Source organism: Meleagris gallopavo, chromosome 21 (genome assembly GCF_000146605.3).
Source record: "Meleagris gallopavo isolate NT-WF06-2002-E0010 breed Aviagen turkey brand Nicholas breeding stock chromosome 21, Turkey_5.1, whole genome shotgun sequence".
Classification (NCBI taxonomy): Eukaryota; Metazoa; Chordata; class Aves; order Galliformes; family Phasianidae; genus Meleagris; species Meleagris gallopavo.
Genome location: NC_015031.2, coordinates 9263260 through 9283557, shown reverse-complemented (window position 1 = coordinate 9283557; position 20298 = coordinate 9263260). Strand labels below are relative to the sequence as shown.

Genomic DNA, 20298 nt, shown 5'->3' with positions numbered 1-20298 from the left:
TCCAGCTGTCACAGCACCGCTCAGCCGCCCCCCTCGCCCTCTGCCTCCATTGGATCACGCTCCTTCCAGCAGCTCAAGTGGAGCCACCCACCTCTAGGAGGAAAACCGAGCTGCAGCCCTGGTGAAACATAAAGTTTATTTCACTAAAGTGACGCAAAAATTCTTAAAGAGCTCTTTGGCAGCAGATTATCTGCAAATCAGACCATGTGAGGGGGACTGGTGTACAAAAAGCTCCCCGAGGTGCTGCGCTGCACACAGGCTGCGTGCTGGGATCTGCAGCAGATGTGGGTGAAGGAGAGCTGCGAGGAACGCACTGCACACCTGGGTGAAGGACAGGTAAGGGAAGGATGGTGCTTCTGGTGTGAGATACCTTCTGGAATCCGGGCAGGGTGTTAGGAGGTGTCTGAGCAGCCGTCCTGCAGCAGGCAGGCACAGGAGCGTCGTTAACTTGGACTTCTTGCTGCCTCTTTCAACTTTCTCTCTGAAGTCTGAAATACTAACAGCAGCCTGTTGGTTAGCATATATATATATGTGTGTGTTCATTGTTTCATCTTTAACTTTTAAGGTCTTGGAGTAGCTCCTGAACAAGTGACAAAGCTTTGCATAAAGCAAAGCCACAGAGTGGGGATGTGGGGTGAAAGTTTGCTTTGGCTTTTACACTGCTAATGTCTTTTCTTGCTTTTCTGCAATGTGCCCCCCATCCTTTGCAGGCGCTTGTCTGCACTCAGGGCTGTGGGAAATGGGACGTCTGTAGCACTGTGCTGTGCCAGTCGGAAATCTGAGGTTCGGCCATCACATCAGTGCATTACTAAAGCAGGATTTATAGAACAATTGAAGGAAAAAAAAAAGCTATAAAGTATAGCCTTAGATATATTCTGTATAAAAAATACAGAAAAGCAGCAGATCTGAAGCAAAAATAAAACAAAAAAAAAATTCTTTGCAAGCTGTTATTTCAGAAGAATAAAGGAAACTTTAGGAACTACATGAAATTATGTTTTAAAAGATAAACTGTTCCAGTGTAGCAAATTATCTGACTCGATGGGACAGATTTATTGCGAGTGATGGATCCGAGGTCCGTGTGCTGTGAATGTATGCACAGTCAATCAAGTTTACTGCTGAAAGCTGTTGGCTCACTGGGTTTGTCTGCACTGTGACAGTTGGGTGAGGAATGCAGGGTAACTGAATGCATAACGCCTCGAGGAAGGCATGTCTTGGTGTGTTAGGAAGCCTGGGGAGGGGAGGATGGTGCATTTATGGGATTTGGGTTCTTTGGAGCATTGCTTGTGGAATTTTGTGAGTGTGGGCTGTGAGCTGTCGGGCGTTTTAATGGGGAGCTCTCATCTTCTGGTGCTTCTGCTGAGTGGTGGATGGAGCAGAGTTTTCTTGGAGAGTGAGTTGTGAGTTTGGCAAGTGCTGTGGTCCGTGTTGTAATGGGACGGGGGGTGGTGAATCTCAGACTGTTACACAAACTAGCACATGCTGCCTCCAAACTGGAAATTTAATAAAAGCCCCAAATTATTCCCACACGTGGAAACGCGCTGCGTATTTAGTTCCTTTCCTGCTTCCCTGTATGGAAAGATGAACTGCTGAGTTTTCATTAGGAACAGCATTAGAAGCCTAACGAAGTGCTCGCTCTGTCCCATCCGATGCTGATGTGTGAACTCTGCTCCACAGCTGTGTTCCTGCAGCTCTGCTGGCTGTCAGTTTGTCCTTAGCACCAGTGCAGTGCAGTGCAGCCGTCTGCAGGACAAGCATCCCATGGAGCTGCTGGAGGCAGCAGAGCTCCAGCAGAGGGGCTGCAGCTCTGGGAGATCCATTACCGAACATCCATCTGGAAGCTGGTGCCTGGTTCCTCGCTTCCTTTAGGCAAAAGCATGACAACCATAACAATGTGCCTGCTGGCATCTAGGTGCAGGCTCTGAGCATGCAGACGGCCTTCCAGCTGCAATGCAGAGCAGGTCACTGTGCACAGCAGCGTTACAGAGTGCTGCTCCATTTCTTTGCTGATATTTGCTCAACTCTTCCTATGAGTTGATATAAATAATTTGAGGAAGAATGCAAATGGACTATCACTCCCTCTGTGCTTATCTGTTTCCTTGCACTACTTACAGACACTCTTGAGACACAAAATGCATTTTCCTCCCCTCTCTGTTCCTTAAATGACAGCTGGCAGTTTGGCAGTATTCACACTACCACACAGTGTCTCTCTTCTCAACAAATTGCTCCAGGTAAATCCTCTCTTTCCTGCTGACTCCTTAACTTCAGGCTGAGACATGGACGAGAGTGTGACATAAGACTCACAGTCCAAGTTGATATTTCCCCAGTACTACCATTTTCAAGCCTTACTTTCACATCTTACCCATATTAAACCACCTTGGGAATAGCTGAGGTCAATGGATAGCACAGTGCCTTGGATCTTTCCATTTACATCCCTCCGCCTGTATGAGCTGCATCTTCTTTGCACGGTGCAATGTGCAGCCATGCAGCCACGTAATTCTAACGGTCTGATATACTCTGTGGTGGAAGTAAAGCTTAGGTCAAGTTCACAGAAATCATCTCAGACTTGATGCTGTTTGCCAGCAGTACAGATTAATGTTTCGTCTAGGGGTTCCATGTAGTTTAACTTTGTAGTCCACTTTGCAGGTGGACAGGAGGAAGGCAATGATGGGGCTTCCTTGCAGAAATGCAGCTGTAACCCAGGTGGGGGCTGTACACCACCAAGTGCTGGTTTTCAAAAAGGCCTAGCAAGAGTTAGTTTTCTCCTTTAAAAATACAGAGTACTGGGAAATAATTTTGTATTAACGTGCTGGGAAGATTTGTTTTACTGCACGGCGGAGGATGGCAGGGATTCCCACATTGCCACGAGAGGTCACTGCGTGCCTCGAGAATACCCAAAGCAATGCCCAGCTCTGCGGCTCCCCGCTCAGCGAGGATCCGGAGCCCAGCACAGGGGTGCTCCTCTGGGATTGCTTTGGGAGAGGCACAGGAGTTTGGGCATCTGCTGGTGGCTTAAATCTAGCTCTGAGTGGGAGTAACCGAAAAGTATCATGTAATAATTGGTTTATGTGAACTGCGTTGGTGGCTTGAGTCAAGCTCCATGGAGCACATAGCCTCGCTGCCCACTTTAGCGCAGTGTGGCTACAGCACATACGGGGTTTCTCAGGGCTGCTCCAGGCAGTGCCTGTGGGATATTAGGAACAATTTCTTCTCCAAAGAGAGCTGATGCAGTGGCACGGGCTGCCCAGGAAAGTGGGGGAGTCCCTGAAGGTGTTCAAGGCCCACGGGGATGTGGCACTGAGGGCCGTGGTCAGTGGGCACAGTGGGGATGGGTTGGAATTGAGAATCTGAGAGGTTCTGCCAGCCTTCATGGTTCTGCGGTTCCACGATTCTGGCTCTGTGCGGTTTTTCTGTTTTTTTTCCTTCTCTGCTAATTATGTTGGTGATAAGGAGCCAGCAGGTACTTATGTAAGAGCAACCTTTGCAACAGCTCAGATAAAAAATAGGTAATAAACTGCTATTCCTTGCATTATTCACTACAATAGTGTGTTCTACAGGTCCTGCAGCAGCAGAGATGGATGCATGAGGGGCAAAAGTGGGCAAAGTCCTTCCTTGTTAGCATAATTTTCCTGTCTGTTTCCCTACTAATCCTAGCATACTTCTCAACTCCAAGAACTCTACTTTTGCCACCACTCTCTGTAGCAGTGTACATTCTCCTGCTGTTTGTTGTTGGTTCTTTTTGAAAGGGTAATGAAATCTTACGGTTCTGTTTCCACGTGCCAGCTCTGAGAACATCATTGCAGAGCTCTGGAGCCTCACTCCAGAGATTTCCCATGGTAGATGGTGAGCGGGAATTTACTCTCAGAAAGGAACAGTTCAAATTCCAGCAGAAGCCCCTCGAAGTTTACAGGTCACGATGCATAGCTGAGATTCAAACTACTGAAAATTCCATGAAAACATGTCAAGTGATGTGATGTTTCTTTCCTGTGGTCTGCAGAAGGAGCTTAGGGTTGGATAAGACAACAATCTTGATTGTCACAGATCCAGGAAGCCAACATGACGTTCAACAAACTCCCCTCAGGATGTGCCAAGAAGTATTTATGCATAGAAAGAAAATGTTTTGTGAATACAGTAAACGGGATGGAAAATTCAGTCTCACAGATAATGCAGTTAAATCAACATCCTTTACTCTCTTCGTACTTATGAGTAAGAGGTATAAAGTCCAGCAGGGCTCAGGTTACTTTTCCATATTCCTTACTCCTAACGTGCCATACGCAAGGGGGAGAAGGGCTGGGTGTGTCCTCTCCTAGGATTTCTCTGTTGCTACCAGTGGTGGTAGAGCAGTTCCATCTACGCAGGCTCTTTTGGGACACTGGGAAGGTTTTGGACTCCAAAGACACTCAGTTTTCATAGTCCTGCAGGTAAAACAGACGTTATTCTGACATGTATTTTTCTGGGGTGCTCTGAAGATGTTTCAGTCTTTGTGATGATTAACTGATAGCAAAGTACTGCCATGGTAATAATCCAACGTTAATGATACGTTGCTTGCTCTAAGGTGAAAACAACGTTATCTGGGTAAGTACAGAAAGTAAGTGTGAGCAACTCAGAGATTTCTGGAAGTAATAAAAACATCCCTGGAGAAGGTCATCCTGCTTGCTCTGCAGCTCAATAACTTTCCTTTCTGCTTGCTTGCTTGCGAAGAGGCTTAGCAAACAATCTCTGCACAAGACTAAAGGCTGGGAAAAACCTGTGTTTTAATAGCTCTGGCAGTGAGCAAATTCCAGCAATGAGCAAATAATATTCCCACCCTGCTTTGGTTTTTCCAAGAGTCGAAAGTGAAATAATGCTTATTCTTCCGCACGGGATGTTGCAATCATATTTACTGCAGTGAAAAATGCTTTGAAAAGGAAGAATGAGATGTAATTATCATCATTTACTATGTGGGGGCATCATGTAGATGGAGCAATGCTTTGCAAGCCATAAAGCCGGGCTGATGCCCCGGGGCACTCGCAGCACAAAGGATCTGTTTGCAGTTTCATTGACTGAGGACTTACAGCACCTGAACAAATGAGCAGAAAAAAAGAACATGACCCACAGAACCACAGTTTTTTTGCTGCTCTTTTTAATTCTCAAGGAACAACTAATTGCTTTCTTTCTTTCCTTATTATTTTTTTTTAATTTTGGATTGGTTTGTTTCCCCTGGATTACTCTTCCAGCCCGTAAGAAGAGAGCAGGTAAAGCCAAGGCTGGGATTTGCTGTAGGAGCAGTGCCCACTGCCCTTCCAGGGCTGGAATCCAAACATAGTGAGAGATGCCTTTATTTCTCTAGGGAGTTATGCAGCATGGGGGTCAAGCTTTGTCCTAAGCAGACCTAGATGCTAGCTCCTTCTGATTCTAACCAACCTAGCTGAAATCTTCTGTTCTTCTTTTCTTTTTCTTGTTATTAGTGTTGACGGAACTTTCCAAACTTTCATTTAAGCTTTCCAGATCTGCTGCTAAACATGGCAGGGCTGTGGGATTTCTGAAGAAAGATGATCATGGAATGTAATTTGCACACCTGTTGTTACTGAAGTATCTGTTTGATTATTTCTTCTTTCTTAATACTGCTTCCTTCCTTTCTCTGCACGCAGCTTAGAGTTTCGCTGGTTCACTTCTGACTGGATCGTCTGCTAAATAATTCATATTTCATGCAGTAATGATTAACTATCTTCAAAAGTATTTTAATCACAGGAACTGCCCGAATTGTAACGTGGATGTTACCAGCATCAATAAGCTCTGTAACAGAGAATTCTGTAATGTGTTTCATTTCTTAGATGGTGTTCGTGCCTTCAGTCTGATGGATTTAAATATGGAAGGGAAATTCTGAGAGCACTGGGAATACACTGGAAATAAAAGCGTGGGAAAATAAGCTGAAGGGGACTGTGTGCTGCTGCCTATCTGCAACTGGGCAGGAGAAATCCTGGAAAAATGGAAAAAAAGGCAACAAGCAACGAGACTCAGCCGCTGACTTCCAAGAAAGGTATCTCAGACTGTAACGAAGGAGAAGATTGTAAAGAGAACGGACTGCTGATCAAGAACCCTAAATCTGCCCTGCGGCTCATGGAGGATGGGAACAAAATCCATCCTGGCCAGGGAAATAAGGAGGAGGCAGCTCAGATCTCAAATGGCTACTCGGGAGTTCAGAGCTCCGTGCCTTGCAATGGGATGGGAGAGGTGGAGGATGCGCAGTGCACCAACCCAGCAGCCACAACCACCACAACCACCACGTCCACCACGTGTGGAGCAGAGGGCCAGCAGCAGCTGATGGAGCTGGAAGACAGAGAGACCTGGAGTAAAAAAATTGATTTTCTGCTCTCTGTCATTGGATACGCAGTGGATCTGGGAAATGTGTGGAGATTTCCTTACATATGCTATCAGAATGGAGGAGGTCAGTGACCAGTTCTGTATTCTGTTCCTTAACATTCAGCTTCCTTGCTTACTAATGAATTAGTTTAGTGGTTTATTTTAATATCGTACGTGACATAGCAATAACAGGAAATTAATTACTTTTAAAGGAGACCGGAAAACTTAAACCACAGGATAGGAGAAGATATAAAAAATGAGAACAACGAGGAGCTGAGCACTGGTTAGGTGCAGAGTAACCTGAAAGAAAAGATTTGAGCCCTGTCCCAAGGAGTATTTAAAACCAGATAAACCAACTTGTCAAAACACTCCTCAGGAAAGCTGGGGCTGAGACTCGCGGATGTCCCAGGCAAAATATAAATCTCCGCAAGGAGAGACTGGACAGAAAAGAATTCTGCATCCCTGATGTGCTCAGGCATTCTACCAAAGAAATTCATTACTGTGTCTGTAGCTCATCTCACCTCGTACTGCAGAGGCAGTACAGTCTTTGTGAATCCCACGTAAACTTGCTGCAAACACATGAGAAGTTTGGCCTGAGTGTCACTTCTTATTCACACTGCTGTAATAGTTAGTTGTGAGAAATCTGTGCTAACTCAGTATGGCACGCTGGGTAGGGAAGGGATATGCATTTTCCCTGGGGAACAAAAGGAATTGTCCATGGAGTGCTGAAACTAGTGGACGAGAAGCCCTAAGAAGAGTTATAATGATCTGCTTTGTCTCTTGCAGGAGCATTCCTCATTCCTTACACAATTATGGCCATCTTCGGTGGTATTCCGCTCTTCTATATGGAATTAGCATTAGGACAGTACCACAGGAATGGGTGTATTTCAATTTGGAGAAAAATATGTCCTATATTCAAAGGTAATGAAGGGAAATGGAAAATTAGAAGGAACTTTCTGAGTAACATCTTCCGATAAAGATGTATTTTCTAAAAAAAAAAATAAATCTGAGAACAACAGAGCAAAGTAAGGCTAGAACAAAACAATTTAAGCCTACTCTGTCTATATTGTCTTGGTTAAGAATGTTCTTCTGGAAACAGAATCTGAGTGTTTCTGAAACCATAAGAAATTCCAGTGTTGTAGATACATGACAGGGTACGTGTAGCTCCTGCAGAGCTGCCTTCATGGTTACTAACTGTGGGTGATGTGAATAACCAATTCCTTCCCTTTTGTGGCCTCACACTCACTTCATGTCATTATTTCCTAACCTACCAGGCATTGGCTTTGCCATCTGTGTGATAGACCTCTATGTAGCCTCCTACTACAACACCATCATGGCATGGGTCTTCTACTACCTCGTGTCCTCCTTCACGACGGAGCTGCCGTGGACCAGCTGCAATAATGCATGGAACACAGGCAACTGCACTACTTACTTCAGCAAGGACAACGTCAGCTGGGCCCTGCACTCCATCTCTCCTGCAGAAGAATTTTATACGTAAGTGCATGTAAGTGAGGACGGTAACATCAGACAGAATGGTGAAACATAGCAAGCTTTTCTTTGGAGGGGGAGCAGAGATAGTAATGGTATTCTTTTCTAAACTATTCAAATAACTAAATACCTGTAGGGGAATGTAAGCTTAGGGTGTGGAGGAGGGTATTCTGTATTTTAGACTGCAGGTTCCCAATTGTCTGGCCATTATCAACTGTCAATATTTACCATTTATCATCACTGGTGTACTGTTAATATCAGGCCTGTAAGTAAAAAAAAAAAAAAAAAAAAAAAATCCAAAATAGTGTGACTCTGAAGTCTAATTATCAAGGCCTCAGGACTACTTGTAATGCTCAGACCACAGTAAGGGACTGCTCAAAGCATACTGAACATATTTGTTGCAAAAATATCTACACTGTGTTTTTCTTTCCTCTTTCAGCCGCCAAGTTCTACAGGTGCATAGGTCCAATGGGCTGGATGACCTGGGGGGCATTAGCTGGCAATTGACCCTCTGTTTATTGTTAATCTTCATCATTGTATACTTCAGCATCTGGAAAGGGGTCAAAACATCTGGCAAGGTGAATGCAAAAGCAGGACAAATCACTTGGTACAGTATAGCCTAGCACAAGTACTAAAGGAGCCAATTAACATGACAGTTATCCCAGACTGTCTTCAGGGCAGAGATTGTAGCCTCAGCTGTTTGGGAAGCCCTTGCTGCAGAGTGACTGCTACCGTTATCCAAGTAATATGTAACAATAAGTTATGCCACTGTTCTGTGCACGAGAACAACCTCACACAGAGAAAGCATGGATATTTATGTGCAATCTGCCCATTTACAGAACTTTTGAGAAGTTCATACAAAGATGTTACAAACGCTAAGAGTTACCATTTGAAAGTTATCATAAATTCTTCTCATCTCTTAATTTTTTGCCCGTGGCAAACACTATCTCAATGTTCTCCCTGGCAGGTGGTGTGGGTGACAGCCACGTTCCCTTACGTCATACTTTTTATCCTGCTAGTGAGAGGGGCGACTCTGCCCGGTGCCTGGAGAGGTGTCCTCTACTACCTGAAACCTGAATGGCAGAAGCTCCTGGCCACTGAGGTGAGAACACTACAAAATAGTTGGGCTCGCTTGTAGCCTTTCAGCATGTGTTCCACGTGTATGAACTCCAGTGTACTTTCAGCATAGAGTATGATTATATAGATGTCATAGCATGGACATCGTGCTCTTGTTTAAACAGTCGTACTATTCTTTCCATAACTAGATGGATATTTTTAGAAGGTTAGATGGGGTTCCTGGTTCTGTTCTGCTATTTAAGTTCATCGTGAATTTAGCTTGAACTAACAGTGAAATAGCAAACAGCCCAGGACTGTGCAAGAAGCTACAATGATTGCTGCTACACAACAGTCCTTGGCCTATAGCTGTCACACTGAACAAACAACATTTACTAAACTCTACCATCCGGATTAGCTGCAGTTGTTTTGATGGTGAGGGGATCATTACATGCTCAGGCAGACTTTTCCACACCCAATGGTGTCTATAGTTACCAGAGCTGAAATTTAAAGTCTCCATCCTGTGACACACTCTGGCAGATAAGCCCAGGGAGGGTCTCTAGCTGCCAGCTAAAGCATGACTTGGTGATGAGTGGACATGGGCAGGGGCACTGGAGAAGCAATGGATCAGTTGGGTCTGCACACTCCACCAGGGTTTGAAAAGAAAGGAAGGATAAGGACAAGACTGAGCTAATAAAAAAAAAAAAAAGCCAAGCCATTCCACTATCTGATTCAGCTCTGAACTCTGTGGATGACAAGTAGTCCATCAAGCTGCAGGCTGCACTGAGGTCCCCGTATAAGAAAGTCTCTAGTGGGGAGAGTGATGGAAAAACCCCAAAGCAATAAATACTACAAATACAAAGATTAAAAATTCTAATGTTTGCAAGTCTGCTGTTCCCCAGCTGATATGGACAGTTTTGAATGAAAAGGAAATGAAAAGACACCAGTCTCTGATAAAGCAGCATCTTCAATAAGGGACCACATCTTCTGAAAAAGCAATAAAGGGCATTGATATTGTATTGGATGTATCTGAAGTGAGGACAGCAGATCACAATCTGTGTGTGCTGGACGATGACAGAGTTCTGTCTGTGGCTGATACAGGATGGCCTCACGATGGCAGAGTATTAGAAATGAGTGGTAATGAACTCCAGGTTTCAATCAAAAGAGGATAAACAAATGAGGACTTTCACCTTCAGAAAAAGAGCTGATATTAGCACTTCAGGAACAGCACTCATTAAGGCTGCAGCCACTCTTCAAGTACAACAAGCTTTTTCTAACAAGATCATCACACTTGCATCTCTCATGGATACAACAAAGCTGGATGGAGTCCCTCGAACTGCAGCTGCATCCACACTAAAAAATGCGACTTGTGTGCCTAGGAATAATCTCAGCCTAGAGGACACAAGGCCAAACACTGAGCTACTGCACAGCACACAGAGGAAGATGGGCCAACTCCACCCCAAACCATGGGCAGAGCTCTCCACACATTGCAGAAGCTGGGGTAACCCAACTACAGGCAAATCATCTGCGATGCTGGCAGGATGGATACTTACAGCGTGTAAAGAAATGCAACAGCTCTTTATCCATGGTAAATTCTTTTGATAGAAATCCTAATTGCATCACCAATGGAAACCAGAACAGCAAAGACTGTAGTTGATATTAACTACAGTAGATGCTAGCTATTAAATAAAAACTATAGTAGATATTAATACCTTTCTCAAATCTCAAGAAAAAACTCACATTCCAACATACTTTCTTAACAAAGCGTTTGTTAGACCAGGACTAGAACGTAAGCACACGAGTGACACTCAACTTTGTATGGCTAAATAATATTGTGAATCTGCCAAACTCATCCCATCTGTCTCATTACCTTTTTTTCTTGATTTTTATCATTTTTCAGGTTTGGGTGGACGCAGCAGCTCAGATTTTTTTCTCTCTCGGCCCAGGTTTTGGGGTCCTATTGGCTTATGCCAGCTACAACAAATTCCATAACAACTGCTACCAGTGAGTTCTACCTCATTTTATATATTAAATTCAGCTTTACATAGGTGCTGGTTTTTATGAAAAGAAAATAGTGCCAGTGAAAGACACCGAACTGTCAGACCTTTATACATACAAACCAGACAGCAGCACAACAGAACAAAGAAACTGCAAGCCCAAGCATTTTCTCTGTTGTGCCTACCTTAAAGAGAAGTAACCTCTACCAGTGACAGCAAGGAGGCCACAGCAAAATGGCACAGCTCCCTGACAATCAGATGAGAGTTGCTGAATCTCAGTCAGCCAGGGTGTGTCTGTAGAGCCCTGAGCTGAAAGGCAGTTTGTAATTGTTTCCTTAAAAAAAAAAAAACAAACACAACTGTTTATAAAATTCAAGAATATCTCCTTTCTTTAATATTCCTAGAGCCATTCCTGTCATTTTAGAAGTCTGGTATTTCTGCAAGCACAAACCCAGCATCTAATCCCGTGCCAGACTAATGTTACAACCTGTCTGAAGTTCTTCCTTAGGAAAAACAATGAGGAGTTGCTTTGTTGTTGTTTGTTTTCCAAAATCCACTCCTTGCTCCTTCCACTGCGTTCCCCAAAGTGCTGCAGGAGTGCAGCTCAACCACTGCCCCCCCGGCAGCACGCTGCCCTCCCCAGCAGATGCTCATTCCCTGATGCGAGTTGGGTGTTCTGTTGCAGAGATGCCCTGGTTACCAGCACTGTGAACTGCCTGACCAGCTTCGTGTCCGGGTTTGTCATTTTCACTGTGCTGGGGTACATGGCTGAGATGAGGAATGAAGATGTGTCGGAGGTTGCCAAAGACATGGGTAGGCTTTTTGACTTCTAAGAGAATGTACTTGTGTGTTCTACATTGAGAGACCTAACGACTTGAATGAGTGGATAAGATTGTCAAATATTTGGTACGTAATTCAAGATAGATACTGTCTTCTTTTACGATAAAGGCGCTGTTATAAATGCACAGCGCAGCTAAAATACTATTCCATAATGCCACCACATGAAGTCATGCATGCAGCTCCACAGCCCTCTTCTAACTGCACACTGGGACACAGTCAGGGGGAGAAGCCTTCTGCAGGAAAATGGAACAACCTGTCCTCCCCACAGCAGCACTAACAGGTCTCTCTGCTTCTCCACTCTAATACCAGGACCCAGTCTGCTCTTCATTACCTACGCCGAAGCCATTGCAAACATGCCTGCCTCAACTTTCTTTGCCGTCATATTTTTCTTGATGTTACTCACGCTGGGATTAGACAGCACGGTGAGTAGATAATACTTGAGACAGATGGATGGATGATGTTTGGTGTATTCCTTACCTCAGCCAGCACCAGGAGGAGCAGAATTACAAACACAGGGCTGTCACCAAAGGGTTTAATGCAGGACTGGCATCTCCTCGTGCCTTCTGTAAGATAGGAACTCTTACTGCAATTTCAATGATGAAGAAACAGAGGCTTAAATAAGATTAAATGATCTGTCAAAGTTGCCCTGTGATAAATAGTAGCAGACTTAGGAACACAGCTGAAGCACGTGATTCATGAACTGTATGCAGCCTTATGGGCTCCATCTGTCCTGTACTGGTAAACTTACAAATCAGTGAATAAATTCCCATTTGATACTCTTTCACGCTAATTTTATTTAAATGGTGGAAAGCGGAGAAAGTTTTCTTCACAGCATTGCAACACAGAGCTCTTCTAAAAATTGCCTCGTGAGTCTATTTTACTGAGAATCAGCTCTTCTAGGAAGGCTCAACACAGTGACTGCACAGTGTTAGTCCTACTGAGCCACTTCCTCTGGATGACAGGCACTTCCTACTGAAATGGGAAGACTAAATCGCTGCTTGAAGAGCTAAAAAAATTCTGAAGAAAGCCTGAATTGTGCCAACTCTACAGGAAGAGTAAAGCACAATGTTTCAATGGCTACAACTCCTCTTTGAGGTAAAACTGCCCTCTGTTTTCCATTAATTTTTGCATGTTTTTCAGTTTGCAGGGTTAGAGGGAGTGATTACTGGAGTACTGGATGAATTCCCACATGTCTGGAGCAAGCGCAGGGAATTCTTTGTCCTCAGTCTGATCATCATTTGCTTTTTGGGGTCATTAGCAACCCTGACTTTTGTAAGTATTCCACCCCATCCTCAGCTTTCCTCACTGGCAGTTTCCTGCAGATGACACCTTGGAGAGGGTCGTATTTTTGTTTTAAAAGAGATTCAAGAAGTCAGATCGAATCTCTAAATGTGAGCATTATCTCTCACTAAGAAATGTGTTGCAAAAAGATTGTATTGCAATTCAGCATAACTCTGCTGCAAATCCTAACAGGCACAGCCACTGCTCCAGCTGCTAAGTCAGCAAGCAGGGGTGCTTTGGTGCAGCATATATGCTTCTTACTCTCCCAACCTCCATGTTTAAAAATAATGGATTGTTACTTTCATTTTCCCAGTGTTAGAAATATATATGGTGTTAAAAAAAAAGAGCAGTCAAAAATTATCCACGAGAAATTGCTGTAATTGACTGTTGTTGGACCACTCTCAGAATTTCTGCCAAATGACCTGAATCTTCCTCATCCAGTCAGGCTGCAAAGTACCAGCACTCACCCATACATCATCCCTTCACATCTCGTGGGATTTCATTTTCACAGCAAGCAAAATTTTGAATTATGAGAACAAAGGGACAAGGAAAATGCACACAGGTATCCTGTTGTGTTTCACTCCACTTGCTCATTTACACACAACCCCCTTCTCATTGAGAGCATGTGCTGTAAAAGTAGGCGTGGTTCCTCTCTGAGACACAAACTCTTCCTCCTTAAGCTGGTTCTAGGTATCCCAAGTGCTAAAAAGCAAAGCAACACCCTGTTTGTTTCCTGTTTGGGAGCTATGAGTCAAGTTGGAGGAAGATGACATGGAGGCATGCAAAAAGTCACCCTGTCACACTGCACCAGATCCTAATTGTTCATTAAAATCCAATGAGAACAGCCATGAGATTCAGTTTTAGACCTTCTGCATGGCAGCCCCACTGCTGGACTACATCCACGCACAGCAACAGCAGCACAGCCGAGGCCTGCACAGGTCACAGTGCAGCAGAACTCACACATCTGTGAACGTTCTGCTTCAGATGAAGGCAGTAATAAAAAACAGCATCCCAGGGCTTCCACCCCTGGATCTCCGGGTCACTGACAGCACCATGTCCTTTGCAGGGAGGCGCCTACGTGGTGAAGCTGTTTGAAGAATACGCCACAGGCCCAGCTGTGCTAACAGTGGTGTTCCTGGAAGCGGTGGCAGTGGCCTGGTTCTACGGTACGTGCATTGCTGCTGGGCCCCACTGAGCCACAGTACCTCTGGTTCTGCACACAGTATCACTGATGTCTCGGGAAAACGTTTGCTTTTCTTTCTTTTCACAAACTTACTGTTAACCAAATCCGTAAGAAGGACTATTGATGGCTCTGAGAGAAGCAGGCTAACATCTGATAGCAATGAACTCATTCAGAACTGCGAAGGGTTCCATGTAGTTAAGGCACAAACAGCGCTCAGGCTGGGCCCTGTGCTGCCTTGCTGTGCACACATCTCTGTGCAAAGCTCCTTCCTGCTGTCCCCACTCTCCTCTCATTTGTCCCCACAGGCATCAACCAGTTTTGCAATGATGTGAAAGAAATGCTGGGCTTCGCCCCAGGCTGGTACTGGCGAGTGTGCTGGGTGGCAATCAGTCCCATCTTCCTGCTGGTGAGTTTTCTTCATATATATTCATATACATTCCACCCCCTCCCCCCCCGTACAACACATTGAACAATGCAGTTCCTTAGACATCTAAAAGCTTAATTACAGAATTCTCTTAGGAAGCTCGTTAGTAACAATTCTTGCTAAAACAAAAATGCTTAATTAGTGAAAAATCCAACACAGTGCTGCAAGGTCTGGTTACTAACTCACAATTTTAAGGGTTTTGGTAGACCAGCTAGATAAACAAGCCTAGGTTTGGAACAACTCCTTCCCCCCTCATGGACAAAGATTACTTTGTTTTGTTGTTTTACGTTTGCCACAGAAAATAAAAGATGGTGATGAAACAGTGCCTGGGAGGAAACCCAAGATAAGTAAACACAGGGACCCAGTAACTGCTGACTGACAACTTCAGAGTATCCCACGTAGCATTTGCAGCAGTTAATTGCAACCATCATAAATCTATGATTTGAGATTGGAAATCCTGACTCTATGTTTGACTTAGCAGTACTATTAATAATGTTTTAACATCAAGTGTTCATTTCCTGATCCCACATGGGTTTGTGCTGTCTTTGATAGTTACTGGGAGCAGAGCAGGTCAAGATGGAGTTTATGAGCACCGAATGCAGACTGAGGACCTGCAGAGTGAATTCTAAACTCTGCTGTAATGATCAATGCATCTCTAACAGGTTTTTATTTTATTACCCACAGAAAAAGAAGGAAAAAAAGGTTATAAATAAAAGCATTGCGCCAGAAATGATTTTTAAACTACTGTCCTCTTTGTGATCCTGAACCAGTAAAATAAAGCAGACAGCTCTGGTGCTGTGGTTACTAGGCAGAGCTATTTGTGTTCTCTGCAGAAGCTAAACTAAAGTAAGGAAAGCCCAGAAGGTACTATGCTATTTTGCTATGGAAATTTCAGTGGTACTCCTGCTCTTCTGATGCTAATCTGAAAAAAACCCACAATTCTTCGGATCCTTCCAAGAGCAGTCACCACCATTACTCACGTAGCATTCAGCTGCAAAGCATTTGCTGTTTCACAAGAAATCTCACAGCCGCAAAGGGAAAGCAGAATAAAGAAAATGAATCAAATTCTGAGTAAGACTTAATTATATGATGTTTTCCTCCTGGGAGTACACTGGATGGGGAAGTCTTCATGGCAGTACTGAAAAGCAGGCATGCTTTGCACACACCCTGCAGTGGTGTGACCTCATTGAAGATAAGCAACCCTGGAGTTACACAGAAGTGCTTTATTCCAAGCATATTCCTTAGGGACCCAGACCCTTAGGGAAGTTGCTCACTGATAAAAAGGAGACAAATGCAACCAGTGTAGCTGGCACACCGTAAAATGCGTGGAAGATGTAATGTTTGTCTAACCTTAAAAACCCACTCATTTATTTTGATTATACATAAAAATAAAAGCCACGCTCAGATTATAGGGCAAAGAAATGCTCACAGCAGATATGAATAAGTGATAAACTGTAGTGAAGCATTTCTTAATGCATCATTCTGAAACAGTCAGAGGTAGGAAAGAAATGATACAACAGGAACAAACTGGGAATCATTAAGGTGTGTCCTAGAGAAAAAAATTCCTTCTCTTCCCACATAATTTCTTAATTGCTACACCACAGATTACTTTTCCCCTTACTCGTTTCAGAGTGCACAACTGCAATAATTGTAGAACCCAAGTGAATGAGAAAATACAATGCTGTGTTCAAAGCTGGAATGTCAGACCATGCTTCTCAGCTTTCAGTTACTGTTGGGTTATACCCTCGAGTTCCTGAGCAATTCTAAATTTCCTTAAGTTTTGGTGTCTAAAAGCTTTTAGTATAATCTATATTAATGTCATCTGAGATTTTTTTTCGGGAGCAATACACATGCTCTGGTTTTTTGTTTTTGTTTTTTTTTAAGTTTAATTCTATGCTGGCACAGAGTTCCCTGAAGGAACAGTGTGTGCTATCAAAACATGTTGAAACTTTTCTTGTTTCCTTTCCAGTTCGTCACTTGCAGCTTTCTGTCCAACCCCCCCGAGCTGCGGCTTTTTGATTACAACTATCCCTACTGGACCACAGTAGTGGGCTACTGCATAGGAACCTCTTCCATCATCTGTATCCCAATCTACATGGTTTATCGGCTGATCATCACTCCTGGAACACTTAAGGAGGTATCCATAGGCTCTCTTGTGTCCGTTAGGAAGGAAGAGATTTCTATAAGTATTTGTGTCATTTTTTCTAAGATTTGATGCCCCCAGGCTGTTTGTTCCTAGCTTGCTAACAGCTAATTGTCTTTCACCCATTTGGAGTGATTTACAAATCTCCCAGGTCTTGCTGAGGGGCTGAGATACATTCACACCCACTTACTGAATCAAGTGTTTCTTTTTATGCTCTGCTGAACTGGAAGCTTTCCCTAGAAATCACACATGTGAGCTAGTGACAGATTGGGTCCCTCGGGTGTCCTTAGAAGAACAAGTTTCTTTTTCTGTTCCACACTTAATAAGGGTTCTCTGCCATAAATCCATGGCAGCCTGTGATGCCATTTTTGGTATTTCTTGTAAGTTCTTGTAAATACCAGTTCTGAGAGAATGTGTTCAACTCAGAGTGCTCAAGTAAAGTCCTGAAGCATGAGTATGACAGTTGTCAGCCTTGGAATCAGACTGGATCTACTACAAAGCATTAGTAAACAAGTGTGCACTTCCATAGCACCACCGTGCAAAGGTAACATAACCCTGCAACATTTTTGCCTTGTAGCTGTAAGAAGTGTAACTCAAACCAGTTGTGTTTTTATTGCAAGCATTTGGAAAGGGTTTTGAAATGTTATTTATTAGCTATACTATGAATGAACTTCTAATACTGATCTCTTTCCAACAGCGTATTCTGAAAAGCATTACTCCAGAAACAGCCACAGAAATTCCTTTTGGAGACATCCGCATGAATGCAGTGTAAGCTAACCTGGTTTCTGGGGAGAGAGGGGAAGCACAGAATCGAACTTTCCACCCAAGGAATTACATTTCCAGCTGAGATAACAACGGGATGAGTTTTCTGTGGAGGTTCTGACACTGACAACAGACATTTGGAAACATGATGCCTCCAGCACATCTATCCAAGCAATTCAATGAAACCTGCCACGCACTTCTAACCAGACTGACCTGAGAACCAACTCATTCTGGAAACACGAGGATGTCTGTGTGTGTGAAGACAGCACTGCTCCATGTGTGGGCACTGGGGCTGTTGCAGAAGCCTCTCTAGGATGAGCAGCAGCGGTAGGATTAGGTTTAGAATCTCAAGTCTGTGGCAGTTCTCCTGTATCTTCCTCAGTGTAATCGTTCGTACTGGGCAATGTTGTATTTGCTTCTAAGGTTCTAATTGCTTCAACCACATTGAAAAATACAAAAATATTTCCAATAGCCATATATTACTCAAGTAACACAGGGTTTTATAAACTAATCAGCAAGTTCTCCAACTCCTGGGTTTGTAGTGGAGTCATCAGAGGAAGAGGCAGCAATCTCAAGCAGCACTATACACAGCTCTGCACAAGTCATGCACATTTGGTAACATCCTCCTCATTTCATTTGTAGATCATATGTTTCTATTGTTTCTTGTTTAATGCTACAAAACCAGTTTTTGTAATGTGGGCTTCATAGTCAAGCAACAAAAAGGTTTCATTTGACAAGCAGTGAAGCTGCTAGCACAGCTAAGCTACATATTCACAAAATCCTTGTACTCACAGACCGTGCTTTTACACCCAAGGAAACTATATACCAATAATGAATTACTTTGAGTTCAAATGTCGAAAAGTGGACTCTCACAGATCTGCTTTTCTTTGTTTATTTTTTAAATTTCAGTTCCACAGCTAAGATTGCCCGGAGCCTGTGGCTTTCTCTATTGTTTCCTGGTACAGACCTCAAGTTTAGAGCAACCCTTTTGGCTGGCTGACAGAAGTATGTTTACACAAACCTGCTGCCAAGATTTACTAGCTCCTATTCTTATGTGAATATATTTGGTTTTCACCCTGAAGAATAACAGTAAGGTTTTTTCTTTAACAAGCAGTTGAGTTCATCAGGAGATTCTGATCAGAACCAATTGCATTAGATTCTGAAGCACTGATGACATGCAAGCTAACTTCCATGCATGTACTAACCTTGCCATATTATATCTGTACATATGCCTCCAGCAGTCTACAGCTTCTCTATAAACTGACCATCCCTGCCAAATCAGCTGGAGGACAGCAGTTTTGCTGTAGTTACATGGGAATTTAGATAAACCCGAGTAGTCATCATTTATGCAAAGACATTGCATTTTGACTCTACCACGTAGGTTATAAAAATCTAAGAAAAGTAGAATTAAATAGAGCATAAAAGCCTCTTCTGTATTTCACGGTTTACTTAGGAAACTTACTACTACAATTAATGACATGCACACATAGCAGCAGGCACTGAGATACCTATTGAAGAGTTTACATCAGTACGAAGCACATAAGAAAGCAGGGGAGATGATTCTATGACTGCCTTCTGAAAGCAGTCACCTCACTTCCACCACTGCTACTGACCTGAGTTCCCTTATCTTTAGCACTCAATCTCAACAAGGAAATAACCCTAAGGAACAAGGACTGTTCTCTGCAAATTACAAACAAAGGCCTCCTGCACTGTTTTTTAAAAGGGAGTATGTTCTTGCACTGCCACCAGAAAAACATAATAAATTTGTCTTACTGGATGCTTACTCATACAGAATAGTTTTGAAGTTTAGCTCTCCAGGCTATCTGAAAGCCACTTCCAAAACCATCTTCATGGTGAGGAAAAGTTCATCTAGATGTGCACTAAGATTTCAAATTGCCAATCAGAGAAAATTACTGATTGTTTTTAATAAACTCTTCTGTTACAAGTACGTTCCTTGAAAAAAATACACCTGAAACGTCAATGTAAAATGAACAATGTCTGTATTCAGTATCAAGTGTGAGAAATAAAGGAGAAAATACCACACACCTCTGTTCTTCAGACTGGTGCCCAACTATTGCTAGGTATCTTTCTCCCTCCATGCTTATTTTAAGCAGATATATATCTCACTGACCAATTTTTTGCCAGAGTTGATGCTGTTTCCTACGAGGCTCATTAAAAAAATAATCTTACAGTTCCAACTTCTAGCAGTTTTTGCACATCCACTTGCAAAAGTCTCTTCAAACAGACGTGCTGCTGCCTTTTATTAAAAGCAGTGATAGGACAGCAGAATTAGTTGAATTAAACATCAGCACTGTCTGCATCAAAGCCAAAGTTTCTCCTTGAGCTCTTGCAAACAAACTGAAGCTGGGACTGTTACTCCTAATGGAGTAATTTGCAGAGTAATTAATAACAGCTCCAATCACTGCTTCTTAGTGTTAGATACTTCTGATGTGGTCTTCCTTTGAAACAGCATTTTAAATGGCAAAAGAGGCATCTGTAGTTAGTATTGAGACACTACATACAGTGCCACACACGCTGCCTTTCTGGGAGGTGGCAGCACAGAATTCTGAGGAGCTGCCCAAGAAATGCCATGTTTTTCTAGTGGACTAAGCCAAAAAAAGCCCCAGGTTTTCTCAGTTCGAATTTTTCAGCTGAAAAAATCCCTGACTACAGATGTCCTGTAAGAGATGGAAGTTTTTGAAATCACCTGAAGACAGACAGAAAAAGCAACGCAGATAGCAAAGCCACAGGACAGAAAGCACTGTCAGAAATAGGCAGCCCTGAAGAT

At 43.3% G+C, this 20298-nt stretch overlaps 1 protein-coding gene across 4 annotated transcripts; it reads left to right on the top strand.

Annotated features, from left to right (window-relative positions):
• SLC6A4 (solute carrier family 6 member 4) lies at window positions 1-19555 on the top strand. Of its 4 annotated transcripts, none has more exons than XM_010722106.3 (14): window positions 1-336; window positions 5811-6424; window positions 7126-7260; window positions 7614-7833; window positions 8267-8405; window positions 8795-8929; window positions 10781-10884; window positions 11563-11690; window positions 12027-12139; window positions 12858-12989; window positions 14065-14164; window positions 14487-14587; window positions 16575-16742; window positions 17446-19555. In XM_010722106.3, exons 2-14 carry the CDS (start codon window positions 5965-5967, stop codon window positions 17518-17520), a joined length of 2010 nt encoding a protein of 669 aa, XP_010720408.1. In that variant the 5' UTR covers window positions 1-336; window positions 5811-5964; the 3' UTR covers window positions 17521-19555. The 4 variants fall into 4 exon arrangements, with proteins under 4 accessions (XP_010720408.1, XP_010720407.1, XP_010720409.1 ...); XM_010722105.3 differs by lacking the exon at window positions 1-336 and adding an exon at window positions 4149-4418; XM_010722107.3 differs by lacking the exon at window positions 1-336 and adding an exon at window positions 4654-5231.
• Window positions 19556-20298: the final 743 nt, after the last annotated feature.